Source organism: Podarcis tiliguerta (assembly GCF_965153285.1).
Source record: "Podarcis tiliguerta genome assembly, chromosome: 10".
Taxonomy (NCBI): Eukaryota; Metazoa; Chordata; class Lepidosauria; order Squamata; family Lacertidae; genus Podarcis; species Podarcis tiliguerta.
Genome location: NC_139543.1, coordinates 19,802,676 through 19,825,357, shown reverse-complemented (window position 1 = coordinate 19,825,357; position 22,682 = coordinate 19,802,676). Strand labels below are relative to the sequence as shown.

Genomic DNA, 22,682 nt, shown 5'->3' with positions numbered 1-22,682 from the left:
TGTAACTGGAACTGAAGAACTAACATTTGTTAGTCCCCGGACTGTTTTTTTTTCTTAATTTACATTTATATCCCTCCTTTTCCTGTTCTTAATACTGTGTAATATTGTATTTTAATATTAATGTTGTAAGCTAGCCTGGGACTTTAGGGTGAAGAGCAGATAATAAATTGCTGAAATACCCCCTCCCTTGTTAAGAAATTCAAAAACTACCAGGACTATGTGAAATCAGCAAAGCTAACAGCTAGAATACGGGAACCTAATGATGGTTATTTTATGGAAGAATGCGAGCCTTTTTCAGACTGTTAAAGAAAATATTATAGTATGATGAATTCATGGGCAGGATTTGAACTATGAGCAGCAGAAGGAATTGAAAATTATTGTATTATTGCGATGAAGTAAGAGAGGGAAGACAGGATGCAGCAAGGGGGAGAAATAAAAAACACCAAGGGAAATGGGCCAACCAAACAAAAGAAAAATCTGCTATTTATTGGAATGTACTGTATATGTGACTTTTTTGGGAAAATTTAATAAAATTGAAATATACTCGGAGTCGAGAGTGGATTTCATGCTCTTTATTCAGCTCATAGTGGTGAGGAGAAATGGAAGTTCCCCCAGAATGTCTGCTTTATATACATTATTTACACAATGGGCCCCACGTGATTGGCTAATTCCGGGATTCAGCTGTAGGCCAATCAGGTTGCAGATTCACTTCCACCTGGATCTGGATTGGGTGGCTCCTGTGGACCAATCAGACTGCTGCATTCTGGACCCTGTTGTTCTAGGACCAATCAGACTGCTGCATTCTGAATCATATTGTTCTAGGACCAATCAGACTGCTGCCTTTTGGATCCTATTCAACTCAGTACATAACAAAAATATAACTGGGAGGGGGAAAAATCTAAAACTACCATCCTATCCATACTTACTTGGGAGTAAGTTGCATTGCATTTAGCGGGACTTGCCTCCAGCTAAGGATGGAAAATCATAGAATTGTACAGTTGGAAGGGACATCTGAAGGCAGCCCTGTTTAGTGAAGCTTTTAATGTTTGATGTTTTATCGTGTTTTTAATATTCTGTTAGGAGCTGCCCAGAGTAGCTGGGGAAACCCAGCCAGATGGGCGAGATATAAAATATTATTATTATGAGGGTCATCTAGTCCAACCCCTTGCAATGCAGGAATCATAAGATTGCTTGGTCAGCTAAAATCCCTTTGCTGATGTTCCAATAACAGCCATACCATCCTTTTTAAGCAGGCCTTTCCTTGATTTGATTGCCATCCTATGCCCTTTCAAAATGTGTGTTATTTTATGGTAAGTTGTTGTTTTAATTTTGATTATCAATCTTGTGGTTTTATATTTTGATTTTATTCTGTAAACCGCCCTGAGACCTGTGGGTATAGGGCGACATATAAATTGAATATTATTATTATTAATACTATATTACTAATATAATTGATAGTATATATATAATAATATATATAATATAATATAATATAATATAATATAATATAATATAATATAATATAATATAATATAATAAATATTAATAATATAAATATAATTAAAATTATTCACGCGGCTAATAGGAGCTTGCCTTTTGTATAATAATAATAATAATAATAATAATTCCAAAAGCAAGCTCTCATTCGCAGCCCCCACGTATCTACGTCACAAGAGCAGCTGCGGTGCATGGTGGGATACGTAGTCCCGGCGTGCTCCCGACCTATGCGCCTCGAGACTACATCCCCCAGGAAGCACAGCGCGGGAGAGCCGCGCGAGCCTTGCGTCAGCGGCGCCGGCAGCCAATCGCGGCTGGGCCGACGCGAGCGCCGCCCGCCGCCAATGTTGTTTTCGCTGAGTCGAGCGGCTGGTGTTGTTGGCGGTGCCGGCGCCATATTGGAAGGGACGAGGCGGCGTGTTTTTTTTGGCCCCCCCTCAGCCCCCCCGCCCGCTCGCCCGCCGCCTCAGGAATAACGGAGCCCCCCTCAGAGCGGGCCTCGCTGCCGACGCCGCCATGCTGTACCTAGAGGACTATCTGGAAAGTGAGTCTCCGCGGTGCGTGTGTGTGTGTGTGTAGAGGGAGGGGGGGCGCCAGGCCCGAGGGGAGGGGGGAGGGAGGGAGGACGGAGAGCGAGGCGGAGGCTCCGCCCACCACTCCTCCCGCCCTCCGTGTCAGCTAACTCGCTCCTTCTCTCCGCCCCCTCCCTCGCCAGTGATCGAACAACTTCCCATGGACCTCCGCGACAGGTTCACCGAGATGCGCGAGATGGACCTGCAGGTGCAGAGTACGTGAGTCAGCCCCGCCCCATTCGCGCGCCACGCAGAGGGAGGAGGTGGAGCCGCTGGGTGTGAGCGACGCGCCAGCCGCCGAATAGGAAGTCGGCGAGCTCCCAAGAGCCCGCCTGCCCGCCCGCCGTGCAATGGAATTGGGGCTTTCTTAATATCGATACTGCACAGCGGAAATCAGCTGGGCTTTATTCCAAGGGATGGGGGGGTGAAAGGTTTATTGGGGGGGGGGGAGGAAGAGACTTACCCTTCTGAAGAGCTCCAGGATTTATAGTTGGAATAATTTCCATTTAGTGGAATGATTTTTAGATTCTACCCAACCGAACCCAAGTATTCTGTGTCCTAATCTGGGACTTTGGGGTGGAGGGGCTGTTATTATAAAGAGCCTCACAGGGCAGTATAGGAAGGAGAGGGCAATGGTCGCATGCCTCAGTATGTGGCACTAAACCACCGAGCCTCTTCGGCTTGCCAATCAGAAAATCGGCGGTTCGAATCACCATTACGGAGTGAGCTCCCGTTGCTCTGTCCCAGCTCCTGCCAACCTAGCAGTTCGAAAGCACACCACTGCAAGTAGATAAATAGGTACCGCTGCAGTGGGAAGGTAAATGGCGTTTCCATGTGTCCTGGTTTCCGTCACGGTGTTCCGTTGTGCCACTAGCGGTTTAGTCATGCTGGCCAGATGACCCGGAAAGCTGTCTCTGTGGACAAATTCTGGCTCCCTTGGCCTGAAGCAAGATGAGCACCACACCACTTAGTCGCCTATGGGGTGCTTTACCTTTTTTTTAACCTTTTACTTTCAAAACCTTAAAAGGGATCCATGAATTAGATCTCTTGTCAGATGCTTACGTACACATGTAGTTTTCACGTAAGCTGCCTTTTACTTACTTCTGCTATACGGTTGCAAACCATTGTATAATTATACAAGACAAATGAATGTACATTCATGTTCTGTGTGTTTTAAGATGCAATGGATCAACTGGAACAAAGAGTAAATGAATTTTTTATGAATGCAAAGAAAAACAAGCCAGAATGGAGAGAAGAACAAATGACATCAATTAAAAAGGTAGGAGTAATGTAATATCTGGCCAAAAGAAATAAAACAAAAACAAAACACCCCAAACTAGGCTATTCAATCAGTTCTGATGCTACTACAAGTCTCACATAAAAAAATCTACTCGGAGATTTTAAAAAGCTATGAATTCATAGAAGATAATGGCTCCCGTTCTGTAAAAATGGAAAACACAACTTGCAGTTTTTCTTCAGAGCCGATTTCTTGCTTTGCTTGAAAATGGACAAGTGACTTGTACATAGTCCTAAAGAAATAAATGCAATCAGGTTTAAAATCATGTTGGTTGTACTGTATATTTGAAATATTAGTATCAAGAGCCTTTAGTATCAAGTTAGCATCAGGTATCAAGACACCACAAGAAATAGCTGCAAAGAAATACAGTGGTACCTCGGGTTAAGTACTTAATTCGTTCCGGAGGTTCGTTCTTAACCTGAAACTGTTCTTAACCTGAAGCACCACTTTAGCTCATGGGGCCTCCTGCTGCCACTGCGCCGCCGGAACACGATTTCTGTTCTCATCCTGAAGCAAAGTTCTTAACCTGAAGCATTATTTCTGGGTTAGTGGAGTCTGTAACCTGAAGCGTATGTAACCTGAAGCGTATGTAACCTGAGGTACCACTGTACTTGACTGGATTTCCAGCAGTATGAATCATGGCCTTGGAAATCAGATTTGAAATGCAAAAAGTCCCAAGTATGAGCAACATCCTTCAGTCTGATAGGAAGTAAGCTTTATACCAAGTCAGACCATTGATCTATCTAGCTCAGTATTGTCTGCACTGACTGGTAGTAGCAGCTCTACAGGATTTCAGGCAGGAGAGATTCTCAGCCTTACCTGGAGATGCCAGGGATAGAACCTGTGACCTTCTGCATGGAAAGCAGAAGCTCTAACAACTGAGCTATGGCCCTTCCTCTAAATGTCTCAGTCTTCAAGGACAATAAGCCTTGAGCTGTCTCACCTCCCCACCCCACCCCCACAAGAAAAGCCCTCTGGTCCGCAGGTATGGCTATTATTTTTGATATGCATAAAATATTTTAAAACTTCCATTATGATGTTTTGTTATTCTGGGGAAATATTGGTATTGTACTGTACATTGAATTTTTCTCCTATGTTTCAAAATAGGGGAATGTGGTGAGTTAAAGAATTATATTAAACCATAAAATTAAATAATGTTCTCAACTGTCATTTTGATAACTCAATATTCAGTGACATTGTTAAATCATAAACATACAAATGTTTGACCAAATGGCCAAAACTGTCTCCTGCATTTCATTTATCCATCTATCTTGAAACTGATTTTTCAAGAAGTTGTGAACTTTGTTTATCATCAGAGTTCTTTATTTTCATATATTAATGGTCATCCAGGTTCATTATAATTTTGTAGTACTAAAAATGATTTCTTACAGTATTTTACTTTCCCCCCCCCCCCAAAAAAAACAGGATTACTATAAAGCCCTAGAAGACGCAGATGAAAAAGTACAGCTGGCCAATCAGATTTATGACTTAGTAAGTAAAATAATGAACTTGGCTACTGGACTATTAATTTGCAGACTTTTAAAACGTTAACACTCATTCTTCTTAACACTTCTTATAATATTTTTGCATGTATGAACATTTATAACTCTGCAACACTTTTTAAATGTGTCTGGCGGGGTTATTGGGTTGTTTTTATTTTGATTGCGTATTTTGTGTATTTATGTTGTGATTATATCCTGTGTACTGCCCTGAGACCTGCGGGTATGGGGCGGTATACAAATTTAATAAATAATAATAATAATAATAAATAATAATAATAAAAATAATACAGTCTTACTTTGGATCCCAAACACTTTGTGAGTCTTAAAGTTTTGGCTCCCGAACGTCGCAAACCCAGGAGTGTTCCTGTTTGCAAATGTTCTTTGGAACCTGGATGTCTGACGCAGCTTCTGCAGCTTCCAATTGGCTGCGGGAGCTTCCTGCAGCCAATCGGAAGCTGTGGCTTGGTTTTGGAACGTTTTGGAAGTTGAATGGACTTCTGGAACTGATTCCATTTGACTTCCAAGGTACCAATGTAATGCATTTTTCTGCTTATAGCTTTTTTAAAAAACTTTGGGCTAACTGGCTTGTATGTACACCTAAACGTTTTAAGGGCTGAAATAATAAAAATTATTACATGCAAAAGCAGTTTCATATACGTATCCATGAAGGCATTTGCAGAGCAATCCTAAGTGGAGCTGGGAAGGAGTGGAATGGCAGATGCACCAGTACATATCATGACATCTCATGCTAGCCAGGGCAGGATGTGGTTGGAGATTGGTCTTCCTTTTCTCTATACCAGCTCCAGGCTGAAATAGCTGAGGGGCCTGATAGTTAGGTCCAGGGCATCTGCAAGATTTTGAAACCAGTAGCTCTAAAGCAGGGGCTGGCAAGGTTTTACCTGCCTGGGCCAGTCAAGTCCCGTGGAGTTCCTGTGTGCAATTTCCGGCGTCTAGGCATGTGCAGACGCGATTTCTGATTTAGCGCAGCGGGCAGTGACTCACCAAATGGGCAGCGCGGTTTGGGTGCGGCTCATGGGCTGGTTAAACTGCCTCCGTGGGCCACTTGCAGCACAAGGGCCGCAGTTTGCCGACCCCTGCTCTAAAGCCACCAGTGCCCTGCCACTAAAATGCCCCATGTTAGTACTTTCTGTTTGCTACCGCCAGCTGAAAAATTGCTGGTGGTAGTTTTCTGCTCCCTGGAATGCAGCTGGGGCCTTGGTTGTGGCACAGCCCCTCTAGCAATGCTCCTATCTACCAGCAGAGGCTGGCGGAGAGACACCTCCTCACTGTCCTAAACTCCGTCGTCCCCCGTCAGTGTTGTGGGATTAGGATTGCATTCTTAGTACTGTGACACAAGTGTTACTTTACCACCTGTCAGCTGGTGGCGGTAGAGCTCAAGCTTGCTTTCTGCAAACATCTGGTGCATGAGGAAGTTACACATGGGAAACTCCCTTGTGTATCCAGTCCAGGCGGCTTTGGGGTTTAGCAATTTTCCTTTACCAGTGCACAGTTTAGAGTACACTAGAGTCTCCTGATTGTGCATTGGCAGCTGTGTGTGTGACAGGTGTGGGTATGGTTTGGGAGAAGTAGCCTTGCAGACCAAATGTGAGCCAAGTTTGGCCTGTGGGCTGGATGCTCCCCAGCACTGCCTTAGGTAATCTCAAAGCCTTGAGTGCAAAATAGTGGGATTTGTCAATCTGTAATTGGCAGTCTTTCATCTAATCTCTTTTAACAATTTCAAGAGGGGATGGTAGCTGTGGTTTGTGAAACCAGATCAATATTTTATTGGGGTGTGAAACTACCGTATTTACACGAATCTGATGCACCATCGGATCTAATGCACACCTCAATTTTCAAAACCTTGAAACCAAAAAAGTATTTGCTGGAGAATGTAAATGTGGCATCAAATCTAATTCACACCCTAATTTTCGTGACGTAATTTGGCCAAAAAGGTGAGCATTACATTTGAATAAATGCGGTAGGTGGAACCCTACTTGTGTAGGGTTTAAATTCCAGCCATATGTTGGAGGCATTTGGGTGCCACATGTGCTAGAAGGTTTCTGTAGCACAGTGCTCCGAAGGCTTTATACTATCTTACTTAATATTTTTTGTCAATAGGAAAAGGTGTTTGACGTGTACATGATTGATTAAATATTCTCAGCAGTACAATCTTAATACACATTCACACAAAAGGAAAGCTTGTTGAATTAAATAGCTTACTGTTCAATAGTTTTTTCCAGTGTACAGTATACACTTAACTTTAGAGTAAGCCTCACTGAACTCAACAAGATTGATTTCTGATTAGGACTGTATAGGATTTCATTGTTAGAGGGTTTTTCCAGCTTAATGTTTTCATGTCCAGGGATCCTTTTATACAGATTCTCATTTGTGATTTTTTAAAAAATACAGTATTGGTGTTTGCCACAATTCATATTAACTTTTTGATTGTGTGAAGTAATAAACTGGATGAAAAATAGCCTGACGTATCAAAAAACATATGTTCTTAAATCAGGTAGACCGCCACTTGAGAAAATTGGACCAGGAATTAGCAAAATTTAAAATGGAACTTGAGGCGGATAACGCTGGGATTACAGAAATATTGGAAAGGCGTAAGTATGCCCGGTGGCCTTCTCCAGTCATTATAATTTTGCCAGCACATAACATCACACTCTGTTGCTGCTGTAACAATAAAGGGTTTCCTTTTGCTTCTCATTTGTCAAAATGAATCATAACTAATAAAACTGGCTCAATTTTTTTTCTTGGGCCCCATCACAGTAGCATGAGCAAGAGGAGAATCTATTCTCCTTATGCTGCTTTTTAGTTTGTTTCCTGAACATTTCACAGGATACCCATTTGAAGCTTCATTGCAAGCCATCTTTAAAGTTTGCCTTATCTGTGTGCATCAAGAATTAAAATAGTCTTGGGTCCTGAAGAAAGTCTTATCTGTTGCTTCTCTGTGCATTCATATTGGTAGGACAGAGTGTAAAAACCTCAGGCTTTGGAGCCATATGTGGCTCTCCCTCTTCCTCTGCACAGATCACACCACTCACCAGTCCTGCTCCGTGCTCTTCTTGAGTGTCTCTCCTGATGTGTCCTTGAATTGTGATCATTCCCTTGCTTGCTTGGTTTGAAAGAAGCATGTGTGACCTTTGTGTGGCTGGAATGTTGTATAAAGCGTCACATCCGTTGCTCTGCCACTTTTGCCTCTGTCGCAGCCCACCAATGGAATGCAGCACCCTGAAAGAATGTGGATTTTGGACCTCAAAAGCCCCTGCGATAGGGTTGTTCTCTTCAGAACTCAAGAGGCTATTGGCTTGAATGTGGCAAATTAATGTGGCAAACCAGGCTAGAGAACAAAAACCTCTCTGGTTAATTTCATAGCACTAGTTTCTTCTGATGAAAATGCAATGTGCAGTATTTTAAGGATGGTGTCAGATAACAAAATTTCCAAGTTGTCATAACTATAATTCATTCTTGAATACTCTTTCCAATAGGTTCTTTGGAACTGGATACACCATCACAGCCACTGAACAATCACCACGCTCATTCACACACCCCAGTAGAAAGTAAGTTGAACGTTGCAACCTTTGCTTTTGTTTTGGTGTGAAGAAGACCAGTACAACAGGCAGAAATTCAGCAGGTTGTGCTTTTCAAGTATAGAAATATAATATGGAGAAAGCTTTGCCATGACTGTGATCTCTCTCAAATTTTGTATTATGCCATGTGCATCCACAGCATTCTCACAAAGTTCAACATGTGCTCACTGGTCCAAAAGGTTTGGTGACCCATATCTGTGGAAAAGAGCTCCTTGACTGAAATGTGATGGTGCTTTTAATGATTTGTGTGTGTGTGTGTGTGTTTTCCTTCTGTAGTGATAAACCCTTTGCACAAAGCGTCAAGTTTGACTTTTGGATTAATAGAGTGTGTTTTGTTTGTTCGTATAGAACGGAAGCATAATCCCTCATCCCACCATGCAGCGGCAGATCATGTCCCTGAAAAGAAGTTTAAGTCTGAAGCTCTTCTGTCAACTCTCACTTCAGATGCCTCTAAAGAAAATACACCAGGTAATTACAATGTCAGGTGTAAGTGAAGTTTTAAGCATACAAATGGAGGGCATTCTCTTTCCTGACCTATTAATGGGATTGCTCCCACAGGCTGTTTTTCAGAGAGGCAGGTACAATCTATTTTTAAACAGGGCTGCTAAGACTCCTGTATGTGGATCCCTAATAAAATTGTTACTGGTGGAGGACAGAAGCAAGGCGAGGACAAGGAATTTATCCCTCCTTTAATCTTACCACCCATGCTTGCAACAGCAGCTTTCTAGTCCTTGTGATGATGTTTCTTTGTTTTTGCAGGGTGGGGGAGGGGATCACTCACCTTTCCCCAACCTTGCATTGGGCTCAGAGGATGGAAGTGGCAAGATTCATTCAGTCCCCAATTGTAAATACTTCCTCTCTGTATCCTGCCCATCTCAGGAGTGGTGAGGGCGATAAATTTAGCTGAGAGAGTTTACTGTGGAGAAGAACTACTGTTGGAAGGTGGAGGGGGGTTGGAATTTGGACCCTGTGTTCCCACTCCTTTATCCACCTCTTCTCGGTTATTTATTATTATTATCATTCAGTACCTTCTCTCATTATATACTTTCCTCACCCATCCTTCCATTGCCTTTTCCCATCCTCTAGGCCACATTTACCAGCTTCACACACCTGTCAGCTTTGCCCACCAGGGTGGGGGAGATAAAGATCGGTCTCTCTCTTGCCATAAAAGGTTCCCCACAGCTGGATTAAAAAACAAAACAAAACCAGAAGAGGCAACAAAAGGACAGGGTAGGGTGGGGTGTTTTCAGCATTTAATGGAATCTGTATAATGAAGATACCAGATGCACCTTGTCAGGAGAAAGTTCCACTTCTGACCTTGTAGCACCCAAGAAGTAGGGATGGAGGCAGTCGTTCACATATTTAGGGCCCAAGTTGATTAAGGCTTTACACATTAGCCCTGGGGCAAGAGAGCAAACAAAGATAGGAACGTCTGAAGAGTAGAGCAGTGCCAAGTTGTTTTACAGAACATTATATCCTGTTAGTCTTTTTGTCCATTAACGAGGTGGCTGACTTTCACTGGTAGACACAGCTGGTTTTCAGCTTTCTGAAATTTAAATCTACTTTTAGTTTTCACTTTGGACTATATAAATATGTTCCCTTTGTTCATCAAGGGTGTCGAAACAGTAATTCATCATCCTCATCCAACAGTGCATATAATGCAAATTCTTCTCAGCCATTGGCATCGTATAACCTGGGCTCATTATCTTCAGGAGCTGGAGCTGGTGCTATTACCATGGCAGCAGCTCAGGCAGTGCAAGCCACAGCACAGGTAAGGAATTCAAAATGCATTGTTTAAAGTACCTGCAGTCTGAGTTGGACAACTTTTATTTAGTTTAGATTGGTATTTAGAAACTGAATTTTTATGACGCTAGTTTATACAGAAAAGGAGGCAGTTGTTTTTACATAGTGCATTCTAAAACCTCTTCCCAGCATATTGAACTTGCATGTGTTTAATAAGGTTTGCAGTGTGATGCTGTGCATACCTGTACAGAAGTGTGCTCTGCTGAGTTCAGTAGGACTTACTCCAAGATAAATGGCTTTAGAATTGCATCATTCAGCCTCAGTCCTGTGCACACTTACTTAAGCGTAAGTCCATTGAAATAGGATGCAAGACAATATCCAGCTTGGTTTTTTAGAGCATGTGGGTAATTTTGATCAAGCCATAATTTCTTGTAAGTGTTGGAAATGTGAGTCTACTCTTTTAAATGCAACAGATAGTTCAAAGCATGCTTTAAATGTTTACTAGCAACGGCATAATATATTAATATGGCTGCTTTTCTTTTAGATGAAGGAAGGAAGGAGAACGTCTAGCCTAAAAGCGAGTTATGAAGCCTTTAAGAACAATGACTTCCAACTTGGAAGAGAATTTTCATTATCCAGGGATACCGCTGGGTACTCATCATCCGCCTTGGCATCTACATTATCTCAGACTTTGAGTTCATCAACCACAGATTCACGGAGTGGTCGAAAAAGCAAGTAGGTTCATGAAAAATGGTTGCTTCCCTTCGGCTGGGCTCACTTAAGAATTTGGAGAAATTATTAATCTATTATTAGTGTTCACAGTTTTAATAGAAACTCAGAATTTTGAACTGGCTAGCTCATTTTGTTTCATTCCCTGATCCTTTGAGATGATACAAACTCTATATTTATAAAGTTTAAATGTATGCCCTCATGTTTTTATGCACAGATGTCATCATACATACACAACAGTCTAATCTTTAAAAGGTTCTTAGTAACATAAGACCTGTACTAAGAATAGAAGTATACATAATTACCCAGGTGATGGTCTCTTCTCTTTCCTTTCATATGTCAGTTGACCCAGCCACTTCTTTCTCTCTTTGACTCTTACTGAAGGGTGCCTTCTCTCTCTTGAACGCTAGAAGAAATGAACGTTAAATCAAAAATATATAAAAGTAGCCATCTACACATTGATTTCTAGAACTTACAAACACAGGATAGAAGCTCCATAGAAAATCAACAAGGTCCAGAATAGTACTGAGGCCCCATTGTGGTTATGAAATGTGAATTTACCCAGTGTATAAACCATCAGTACTGTTGAAACAGTGAAAGGAAGAACATGATGAGCCAGTACAGAAAAAGCATGTCTACTCCTTAATTAAGCGAAATAATGTAATGCTAAAGTTGTTGCCGTCTGTCAGGTTTATACCATTTCTAATCTCAAAAATCCTCAATTTAAGGGTGTGGTTGTTGTTGTTTTTAAAAAGAAAATGTTTACATCAAATATAGATTATTGTCCAACAGCTTAGCTATGAACTTCTGCTGTAGTGTCTTTCTCGTTTCAAATTACACACCCAACTTGATGGAAAGGGGAGAACACACTGGATATGTCTTTATTTTTCAGAAACAATAACAAATCTTCAAATCAGCAATCGTCGTCATCTTCCTCGTCTTCCTCCTTGTCATCTTGTTCCTCATCCTCGGCTCTAGCACAGGAACTGTCTCAACAAACAGCAGTAATACCAGAGTCCGAATCTAATAGCCAAGTTGATTGGACCTATGATCCAAATGAGCCACGTTACTGCATTTGTAATCAGGTATATTTTGTTAAAATATGATATTATGCAGAAAGTTATGGTAGAAAGTTTGTGTTTTTATAGGATAGTTTAGTTGGCTCGTTGATCTTGGTTCATTTACTGAGAATCGACCACATCTGGTAGAAGATACTTAGAGATAAAACTATTCAGCTTTCAATGATTGCACTTTAAAGACAATATAGTACTTTAGACTGCATGTTATAATGGCTGGTCTGTAAAGCTAGACAGTTGTAATCAAAATCTGTTGATATATGCAGAATGCTAAGTTTTGTTTTAAATCAACGTATTTTCACAGTATTGTGGCTTCAATTAAAATTGTGGAAAATGCATGGATTCTGCTAAGATACCTTTAGGGCTTTAGATTGGAGTTTAATAGTGTGCCATGCACAAAACACTGTGTAAATTTATATAACATTTCTGGACATGAAACTTTGCTTTTGTCACTGCAGCATTTGTATAGCGAGGAAGCCTTGACATTTCCTTTCCACCATAGTAACATCCTAAGATCAATATTTATGAGGAATGTTAAAGCATTTTCTCTGGAAGTGATAACGTTTATAAAAAGGTTACAAAATCTTACCAGTGTACAAATATCGAAAACAAAAGATAGGCTCAGCTTCAGACTTAAAATCCAGTGAGACAAGAATTGGAGGGGGGGTTTGACTGGGCGATATATCAATATATTGCCCAGGACCGGTATGTGGGGGGACACCACGATGACAGCTTTACTCAGCGGTATATCGCTGGTGAAACTGCCACCGCTCTTGAGCCCCTCTGCCTCCAGTGTGCTGAAGGAGAAACACTAGCCAGGAGTGGCAGCGGTATGCCGCTGGTGAAACCGCCATCGCACTCTCCCCCAGCAGAGGGAGAATCAAGCTGAATTGGCGAGGTGCTGCTGATACAGCTTGTTCCTCCCTCCGCTTCTTTAAACCTCTTGGCCGAGGAACACACTGCTGTCCTTCCCATAGCAAAGCAGTTTTACAGAGTCCCTGACCCGCCACCATTTCAGGGATGAGGGCTCTGTTAAAGTGCTCCTCCCAAGCTGAGAGAGCCCCAACTCTGCTCCTGCTTGCACTTGAGTAGGAACGGGATCGGGGCTGCAGCCTTGCTTGGCTACCGCTTGGCTGCCTTCGTCTGGGATGGTGCGCTGTGCCTTTCCTCCCAGAAAGGCAGCTATAATAAATAATAATAATAATAATAATAATAATAATAATAATAATAATACAGTGGTGCCCCGCAAGACGAATGCCTCGCAAGACGGAAAACCCGCTAGACGAAAGGGTTTTCCGTTTTTCGATGCGCTTCGCAGGACGAATTTCCCTATGGGCTTGCTTCGCAAGACGAAAACGTCTTGCGAGTCTTGAGATTTTTTTTCGCTCCCCACCCCCTTTTTCTAAGCTGCTAAACCGCTAATAGCCTTTTAGCAGCTAATCCGCTAATCCCTTAAGCCTTTAATAGCTGCTAAACCGCTAATAGGGTTGCTTCGCAAGACGAAAAAACTGCTAGACGAAGAGACTCGCGGAACGAATTAATTTCGTCTTGCGAGGCACCACTGTAATAATAATAATAATAATTTATACCCCACCCATCTGGCTGGGTTTCCCCAGCCACTCTGGGCAGCTTCCAACAAAGACCCAAAAATACACTAAAATGTCACACATTAAAAACTTCCCTGAACAGGGCTACTAACAGGGCTACTAGGCAGTGTAGGGGCTCTTTGATGCCTAACAGGCTGCATGCACTTGGCTATGGCTGCCTAGTCCATCTTCGGGGAGTAGGGGGCGAGCAGGTAAGGTATCTCACCCCCCTCCATGCCAGAAAAGGCGGACACAGCCTGGCCAAGGAGCCCCAAGGTCCTTGCTGCTCGAGAGCAAGTGGTAGGGACACCAGGTCTGGCTCCACTGGGGACAGGAACGCTCCTGCCCTCAACAGAGCCTAGCCAAGGAACCCCGGGTCCCCTGCTGGGTGTGCAAGCGGCAGGGGACTCGGGGCTCGCTCAGCTGGGGGCAGGAGCCTTTCTGCCTCCTGGCTGAGGGCCAGCTGTATTGGCCGCAGCCCATGAGGTGCTGAGGTGAAAGCACCTCAGCTCCCATGGTGAGAGCTTGCACCAGTTTTACCCGGCACCTTGCAGGCTGGGGGCCAATGCAGCCTTTTACAACAATCCTTTTTTTGGACAATCTTAACATTTTAAAAAGTCTAAACGTAATGGAAGACATTTTAATGCTTTTAGAATAACTACTTAATTTGGGGGATAGTAATGCAGAACTGCTTCAGGTAATGACTCGGGTAATGGAGTCAGCTGTTTAAACTTTAGTATTACTGTTGCTTCATTATTCAGCCATTCCTTTATGTGCACTAAGCTCTTCAGTTTTTATCTCTCCTGGTGACTTGCTTATAGGAAAAGGAAGAGTGCAGTTACTACCCCTTTCCTGAAAGTCAGGTTTACTCTGTAGTAATGTAGTCCAGCTTGGATCATCCTTTGGATTAGGTCACAGAAAGGTCCTCTGCTGAGAGCAAACTACCCTGAAATCAGGACTGTTTGTACATACAGTCATACCCTGGGTTATGAACACTGCGGGTTGCGCGTTTTCAGGTTGCGGACTGCACCAAACCCAGAAGTACTGGAACGGGTTACTTCCAGGTTTCAGCTCATGCACAGATGCACAAAATGATGTCATGCACAGAAGCGCCAAATTGCATCACGCGCGTGCGCAGACGCAGCGCTGCGGGTTGCGAATGTGCCTCCCACACGGATCACATTCGCAACCTTAGGTATGGCTGTATACTGTTCAATGCTAATTTCACCTAAGGCAGGTGAGCACAGCCAGGTTTACAGATTAGGGTTTTTTAGATTTTCACCTGAAAACACACAATACAAATTTTCAGTTAAAATGAAAGGCAGATATTCTACATAGAATGTTCAAGCTGTGAAAATAATGGAAGCGACTTTACCTCCCTGTGCTTTAAAGTGTTTTTTTTAAAAAAGATCATGCCGTCCTAATCTTTTGTAATAAAATAAAATAATTTATCCAGGCATTTAATGAAAGGATTGCCAAAACAAGTGTAAAACTGATGGCTTACTTGCATTTGATCAACTAGAAAATCACACCCTTCTTGGATGTCTTAAGGGAGTCTAAAATAATGCAAAAATGGAAAAGCGAATTCATAACATGACTGTTTCCAACATGTACAAGTTTGGCATATTATTCCATTTAGGGCCTTGCAACAATAACTGATGTGAAAAATAATCTGGTCATGGAATACATTAACGCTTTCTTAATTTGTTTCTCTCATAGGTGTCCTATGGTGAAATGGTGGGCTGTGATAACCAGGATGTAAGTATTTTAAAAGGGTACAGGAGCTATTACACCCCCCCCCTTTCTCCCAGAAACTAGACTCAGCTATGCAGTTTTCCATTTAAAAGCAGAATTTTGAGCCATCTTCCAAAGGAAGATTACACATGTCCATGAACCCCCAAGGCATTACTCTTTCCCACAGCAGTTATTCACGGTGTAGATGAGGATAGATAGTTGCTTTGAGTATGGGGACTGGTTTTAGACAGGGAACTACTAGTTTAGTATGTACGTCTGAAGCTAACTAAAAGAGGGCAGGTAGTTTTTGCTTCTGTACCTTTCCAAATATCCCCAGATAATAGGTATTAAAAGCAGTAATTCTGTTTTATTTCTGTACAACAAAGCAAAGCTACCAATATCTGCCTAAATCTATACCATGTCAAAAGAGCCTGCTTGGTGTTTTGTCGTGTCCGCTTTTAGGAACCAATCGGTATGTCTTTCTGATTGCCTTACAGTGCCCTATCGAGTGGTTCCATTATGGCTGTGTCGGATTGACAGAAGCACCAAAGGGAAAATGGTACTGCCCACAGTGTACCGCTGCAATGAAGAGACGAGGCAATAGGCATAAATAAATGTCCTGCTCGCTTCGCTTCAATTTAAAATACGTGCTATGCTGCCGGGAAAGGGGAGGGAAACGCTTCTTTGGAACCAGTCAAAGGAGGATGGATTTAGCTGTCATAAAATGTCGACTTCTTAATTTTGCTAGTTGTGTTTTAATATTGTACTTAAATTATTTATGCACCGCGGTTGTGCTATAAATACTTTTTCCAGTTAGCCATGGATTTTGTTCCAGTGGCAGACATATGCAGACATTTGTACTCTCTTAACCATTTTCTCTAAGCGGTGGGCATTCTACAACAATTCAGCCTTCAAATAATTCCAGCAAATTTAAGATTTTGAATGGTTTTATATTTAGCTGGCATTCTACTGCATGTTCTGTACTCGAGAGCTGTTAATGTGGGATTTTGTGTATATAAGTGTTGCAGAAAGAACGTTAAGAGAATGGATTTTTTTCCAGACGCCTTTATAGCTTTGTTTCTTGTTGAAACTGAATTCAGCAGGCTGAAGAAAATGGTTCTTGTATACACTGGGCTGGTGTCCTCTAGAGTACTTGGTAAATAAAAACAGACTCTTGTACACTTTAAAACAAAAATTGTACCACTAGTCTTTATATGTTTTGGGGCCATTCAGGGCACAGGTCATTAAAAAAGGGTGTTAAAGTGATAAACCTTTTATACCAAATGTGTTTATTTTTGTGTGCAAGTGATCCTTTAAATTGAAACTGTATTAGGTGTTAAAATTAAAAGGGGAAAAAAATCAAACGCTAGTATTAATGCTTGGCATACTTTATCAGAAAAGTACAGTAAAACATTTCATGGAGGCTTTCATAATATGCTGTCTAACTGGAGGATTTTAAATAGTTTTTATTTTTTAAGAAAATATATAAATAAAAGGTTTCCATCTCTGACATACTAGGTACTATGCCTGTTGTGTTGTTGTTTTCACTGCCAGAAGTTACTCATTTAATAATACCCGGTGGATTTAAGCAGAAATTTTTAAAATAAAAGTAGTCCCATGCAACTGGTGTGCAAAATAATACAAATAAAAGTAGTTTTTGTTTTGCACAACTACATTAGCCTAAACGTGACTATTCTGCTTCCCAAACTTGGAATTTATAAGTTTGTGTAACCCAAAATGTGTAATTAATGGACAAAATTGTGCTGAATCTTGAATTCAGAGTGACCAGGATTACTTGCTGAAAGTTTAACGAAGTCGTGCTGGCTGCTTATCTGCCTTGATTTTTGCCACAAAAGATTCAACCCGACATCCCACCATAGCTGTCAACTTACAGATTTGAAAATAAGGGACCAGCAGCCTTGAAAATAAGGGATCAGCAGCCAAAACAAGGGATCAGCAGGCAATATAAGGGATTTTCGGTGCACAGGTATGTTCAACTTCTGAGCCCTTCTGAGCCAAAGGCAGAAAGCCAAACAAAGCCTCAAGTGGTGGTTCCCACAGCGCAGCAACCCAGCAAAGGGGATGCAGCAAGGAAAACCACCGTCACCTCTCTGCTGGGAAGCGCTGAGCAAAGGCGAGTCCCCAGGCAACGCGGCCGATTTGATTGGCACAAGGCATGCAAGCTCCACCCCCCAGTCGTTCTTAGACTCCTTATTGGGTGAGCAACGCAGCCAAGCAACACAGTTGGAACCTCCCTCCTCCCTGGCCGGCAGGCAGGGCGGGAGAGGAGCTGCTTCCTTTGAAACCCGGGAAATTTAAGGGACATCTTCAATAAGGGACAGCAGCGGGACACTGCGCTGGGATAAGGGACTTTCCCACCAAATAAGGGACGGTTGACAGCTATGCATCCCACCCTAATTCGCTCACTTGCCCACCTCATTCACAGGCTTCTGACTAGCACCATTCTGCCTTCCCCAAAAACTGGGAAGAGTACTCTCAGCCATCTAAGCATGGCATATTAAACATAATGATGTCATGACACCATCACAAACCTAGTTCAGAATAAGGCAAATATTTCCCGGAATACCTGGAATACACTTTTTCCTATTTGCATCTTGGAAGTGGAGAGAGTCACCCTTTTGGCTTAGTCCTCCAATTTAATGTTCTGTCTTCCTGCAAGTGATAGCATTAGCCGTTAAACACGGAATGCCTCCCTAGCTGTTAAGCTTCTCGGTCCATTGCCTCGCAGCAAGTTTTTATAGGGTATTCTGGAAAGCGATATGACCTGTGCACATCATTATGGCGTAGCAAGTGGAACCCAAAATTGGATTCAGCCTGCCGTCATCTCCACTAGCAAATTGCTGTGTGTCCCTGAGGTAAGCTTTTACAAACAATTTCCCTCTTATAAGTGAGAAATAGGGTTGCACTTTGCTTTGAAGTTGGGAAATTAAAGGTCTCTACACTACCCAGAGTTAAAGGTTATGATGGGATTGTTACTGTGGTGCATATGCTAAAGACTTTGAACAATAGATTACTGGATTTCATGGGGCCACAGGACTCTAGTTTTGCTCTTCTGCAATTTTAGGTAAATAATACAGTGGTACCTCGGGTTACATATGCTTCAGGTTACAGATGCTTCAGGTTACAGACTCCGCTAACCCAGAAATAGTATCTCGGGTTAAGAACTTTGCTTCAGGATGAGAACAGAAATCGTGCTCCGGCAGCGCAGCGGCAGCGGGAGGCCACATCAGCTAAAGTGGTGCTTCACGTTAAGAACAGTTTCAGGTTAAGAACAGACCTCCGGAATGAATTAAGTTCTTAACCCGAGGTACCATTGTAATAGGATGATTGATTGGTAACCATAGCAGTAGCAAAGGACTTCAAAAGTGCTTTTACTGGGATTTCTCCCATAACTATTTTTATGCAGCAAGATTTAAATACTCTTGCCCTATCCCTAAACCTCAGGATTGCTGTTCATTTTTTTTAAAGCATAATTTGGGAATTTTTGTATTGATGCAGCAGTAACTGTTTTGAAATGTTGCACGCCTGAACATATTTCAATACAGTTCTTCTTAAATTGTCTTGCTACAGCTGGAAAATTTGTACAACTTTGTGTTTTTTAAAAACCACATGGTCCCCAGGAACATTTAAATTAGCACTCATACAGACAGGCTTTATTTGTAGCGCTGTGGAGTCGCTTTCGAAAGGTTAACACAAACTTGAACAAGTTCCTGCAGTAGCCACCAGAGGTTACCCTTGACACTCTTGGCTGTTCCGAAATCCCATATTCTGGCAATAAGGGATTTACAGGCTACACATGTTTACGTGGAAGTTAGTCCTACTGAGTTTGATGAAGTGTGTTCCCAGTAACTGTAGAATCGCAGCCTTAAAGCCTTGAGCTCATTTGTGCATTTGCAGCGTTTGTAACATACACCCCAACGGTATTGGATTGAAGATTTATACAGACTTGCAACATATGAACAACTTGCATATAAATACAGACTTGCCATGGACAAATTCAATGATATTTGGAATCCATTCTTACAAATACTGTAGTAGGTTAAGATCTGGTGAAGTACAATAACAACCTTGTAAAATATACAGTTTTGGGTCCACCCCACCCTTCTTTTCCCTTTTGCATGGGTTCTGATTCTCGCTTTCTCTTTTTTGTTTGTGTCTCACCATGTTTGGTGTACATATAGTTATGTACTTTCTGAACCTTCAATAAAGATGTTACAAAAAACCCAAACCATACCCCCTAACGGTGTTGACGCGAACAAAAGCATTGTTAGCAGTGATCATCCAATATCTCTGATGGTGTGTGTGTGCATGTGTGGAACAGAGATCTGCTCACAGATTTCCCCTTCCTCTCCTCTCCCCTGTAGATCCCTGTGGGTTCCCAACATCAGAGCAGATTTGAGGGAGTGCAGAGGGCTGCAAGGAGGAGAAGGGAGGTCCAAGCAGAACTCCACTCCATTGATCTTGGATTCAACCCCATAATCTATGAATCCATGAACAAAATCATCCATAAACTATTGACAAAAGAGGCAGATGGGGCTCATCAACGTGGGAAGGCAGCCTATCTAGGAGCTGTGAACCCAGCCAATGCTTCTCTTGATTCCTGCAACCCCTGTTAACTTTGTCGGCTCAGTTTTCCCCTGCCTCATATGCTGGGGGCAGCGAATCACAAGAACAGTCGCTGGCAAAGATCACGATGCAAGAAAAGCCATGCTTATTTCAGACCGTGATATATCGGTATATCATGATGTTTAGTTGGTGATACCATAAAGAAGGCTGATCGCCGAAGAATTGATGCTTTTGAATTATGGTGCTGGAGGAGACTCTTGAGAGTCCCATGGACTACAAGAAGATCAAACCTATCCATTCTGAAGGAAATCAGCCCTGAGTGCTCACTGGAAGGACAGATCGTGAAGCTGAGGCTCCAATACTTTGGCCACCTCATGAGAAGAGAAGACTCCCTGGAAAAGACCCTGATGTTGGGGAAGATGGAGGGCACAAGGAGAAGGGGACGACAGAGGACGAGATGGTTGGACAGTGTTCTCAAAACTACCTGCATGAGTTTGACCAAACTGCGGGAGGCAGTGGAAGACAGGAGTGCCTGGCGTGCTTTGGTCCATGGGGTCACGAAGAGTCGGACACGACTAAACGACAAAGTTGGTGATATATCACAATGTTGGAAACCACATACTGCCCAGCCCTAGCCTTGACTTGGAGCCAATTGAAACATTCAGTAAACAACATACAGTACAGTCTTTCTGGGATAGTACTTCTACAGTCTGGGTGATGGGATAGTTTGAGTGCTCCTCCATGTAGGAAAGACGCTTCCACAAAAAAGAGATCACATCCTTTGCTAGAGAACCTTTATCCCTCATATTCTAGCTTTCCACAAGGAAAGGACATGTTTAGATGCACGGCTTGCTACATCATGGATGAGCACTATGTGTATGAGCCTAGCATCCTACTGGGATGGCATGCGCTCGCTCCCCTTTCATCCTCCCACAGTTAAGAGGAGGCGTTCAGAAGTGTTTGCTTCATCTTTCAGTGAAACACAGTGTGTAATTTAATCCAAACTGGGAATTGTGGCTCAACAGTAACTATGACTAGTTTTAAAAAAGTCAGCTTTTTAAAAACCCTCCTGGCCACCTGGGAAGAGGAGTTGGGAGTGTCTGTGATCTCAGGAAGAGGCTAGGCTCCTTCACCAAGTGCCAAATCCAGTTTCAGTTTATTTGGCCTGTAGCCCATAAACATCAAATGTAGTGCAGGGTTCTGAAGACGACCAAAAGCAGGGAAAACGCACAAAAGACATGCACAAAAATTGTGACTTTTAAAATAAGAACGTAGCAAAAGCCCTGGACGTTAAGAGTATAACAAAATAAAAGAGCAGCGATAGTTTTAAAATACAGACACCGTAGGGAAAGTTTATGGCAGATAACCCTATAAAAGTTACAGCTTATTCAAGGAGGTTTGGAATGTTTCTAGAAGAAATGTTACTGTGGTTAATTTATACTTATTTTATTTAGCAATGAGAAGCATTGTTTAATGTTATTTTTTGTTTTGAAATTTATTTTATTTAACAACTATTGAGTATAGGAAAATGTGGACTAATGTTTCTACTGGGACTCTGGACAAACTCTCAAGTGCCTAGACAACCTCATAAATTGACGTTTCACAAATATCTGCCTGTAATGAAGGAGTAGTTAATGTTGCCCAATACTGAGCATGCCAATAATCTCTATGAGGTTTCAAATCAGGGATGGGGAGTTGGATCCAACCAGTAGGCTAGGTTCTGCCCCATATAACCTGCCTTGGCACACCCCTTAGACAAGTGGACAAATTTGCACGCCCCCCCCAATGTCACCTGACATCACTATGACTACGAGCCCTGCTTGCCTACACTGGAATTGTGCTTTGTAACACGACTCGCTGCCCTATAATGGCAAAATGGAAACACACACAAAGGTTCCCGATTGTGCCTTGGCAGTTGTATCTCCTTGTTAGATGTCACATATGACATCAGGTTTGGCCTCGCAGGTCAGATGGGAACCCATGCCAGCCCAATAAAGTCTGTGAACCAGAAGTCCTCCACCCCTGTTTGTAGACCGAGGTACAGTGGTACCTCGGGTTAAGTACTTAATTCGTTCCGGAGGTCCGTTCTTCACCTGAAACTGTGCTTAACCTGAAGCACCACTTTCGCTAATGGGGCCTCCTGCTGCTGCCGCGCCGCCGGAGCACGATTTCTGTTCTCATCCTGAAGCAAAGTTCTTAACCTGAGGTACTATTTCTGGGTTAGCGGAGTCTGTAACCTGAAGCGTATGTAACCTGAAGCATATGTAACCCGAGGTACCACTGTATAGGGGTGAGCAGACACATTTTACAAGAGTGAATGAATTTTGCAAGTTAAATTCTAGAAGTCTCTGTTGGTGGGTTTTCTAATCCTAGTGGCAGAAGATAGGCTGTGAATAGCCAAGGTGTTTACCTTTGTTATTAACCAATGTTGGCCAAGAACAAGCATAATTCTTAAGCAAAACCGAGGACAGGAAGCCCAAATCCATAGAGAACAAATGTCTGCTTCCAGTTGGAGAACAACATTGCAGACACATCTTAGCACACAAAATATATTTCTCAAAAAAAGTGGTTTGTGTCACCGCTGAGGATTTATTAACTCCCAAGATCCAAACCTGTACGCTATATGTATCCTTGGTAACTATTTTGGTTTTATACACCTTCAAAACTGAAGGTATATATTGACCCCCTTTTGCATTGCAGAGCCTCAGTAGTGTAGCGCAGCTAGAATATTCAGTGCACCTGATACAGTTATTGTGAATCTTA

General features: G+C 42.4%; 1 protein-coding gene across 3 annotated transcripts; it reads left to right on the top strand.

The window, feature by feature from the left end:
- Positions 1-1,745: 1,745 nt before the first annotated feature.
- ING3 (inhibitor of growth family member 3) lies at positions 1,746-16,849 on the top strand. Of its 3 annotated transcripts, none has more exons than XM_083399964.1 (12): positions 1,746-2,041; positions 2,213-2,284; positions 3,248-3,348; positions 4,792-4,857; positions 7,381-7,477; positions 8,363-8,434; positions 8,813-8,932; positions 10,177-10,235; positions 10,752-10,942; positions 11,829-12,021; positions 15,318-15,356; positions 15,830-16,849. In XM_083399964.1, exons 1-12 carry the CDS (start codon positions 2,014-2,016, stop codon positions 15,944-15,946), a joined length of 1,155 nt encoding a protein of 384 aa, XP_083256090.1. In that variant the 5' UTR covers positions 1,746-2,013; the 3' UTR covers positions 15,947-16,849. The 3 variants fall into 3 exon arrangements, with proteins under 3 accessions (XP_083256090.1, XP_083256089.1, XP_083256091.1); XM_083399963.1 differs by having other exon boundaries at positions 10,078-10,235; XM_083399965.1 differs by having other exon boundaries at positions 1,856-2,041; positions 2,213-2,288; positions 10,078-10,235.
- Positions 16,850-22,682: the final 5,833 nt, after the last annotated feature.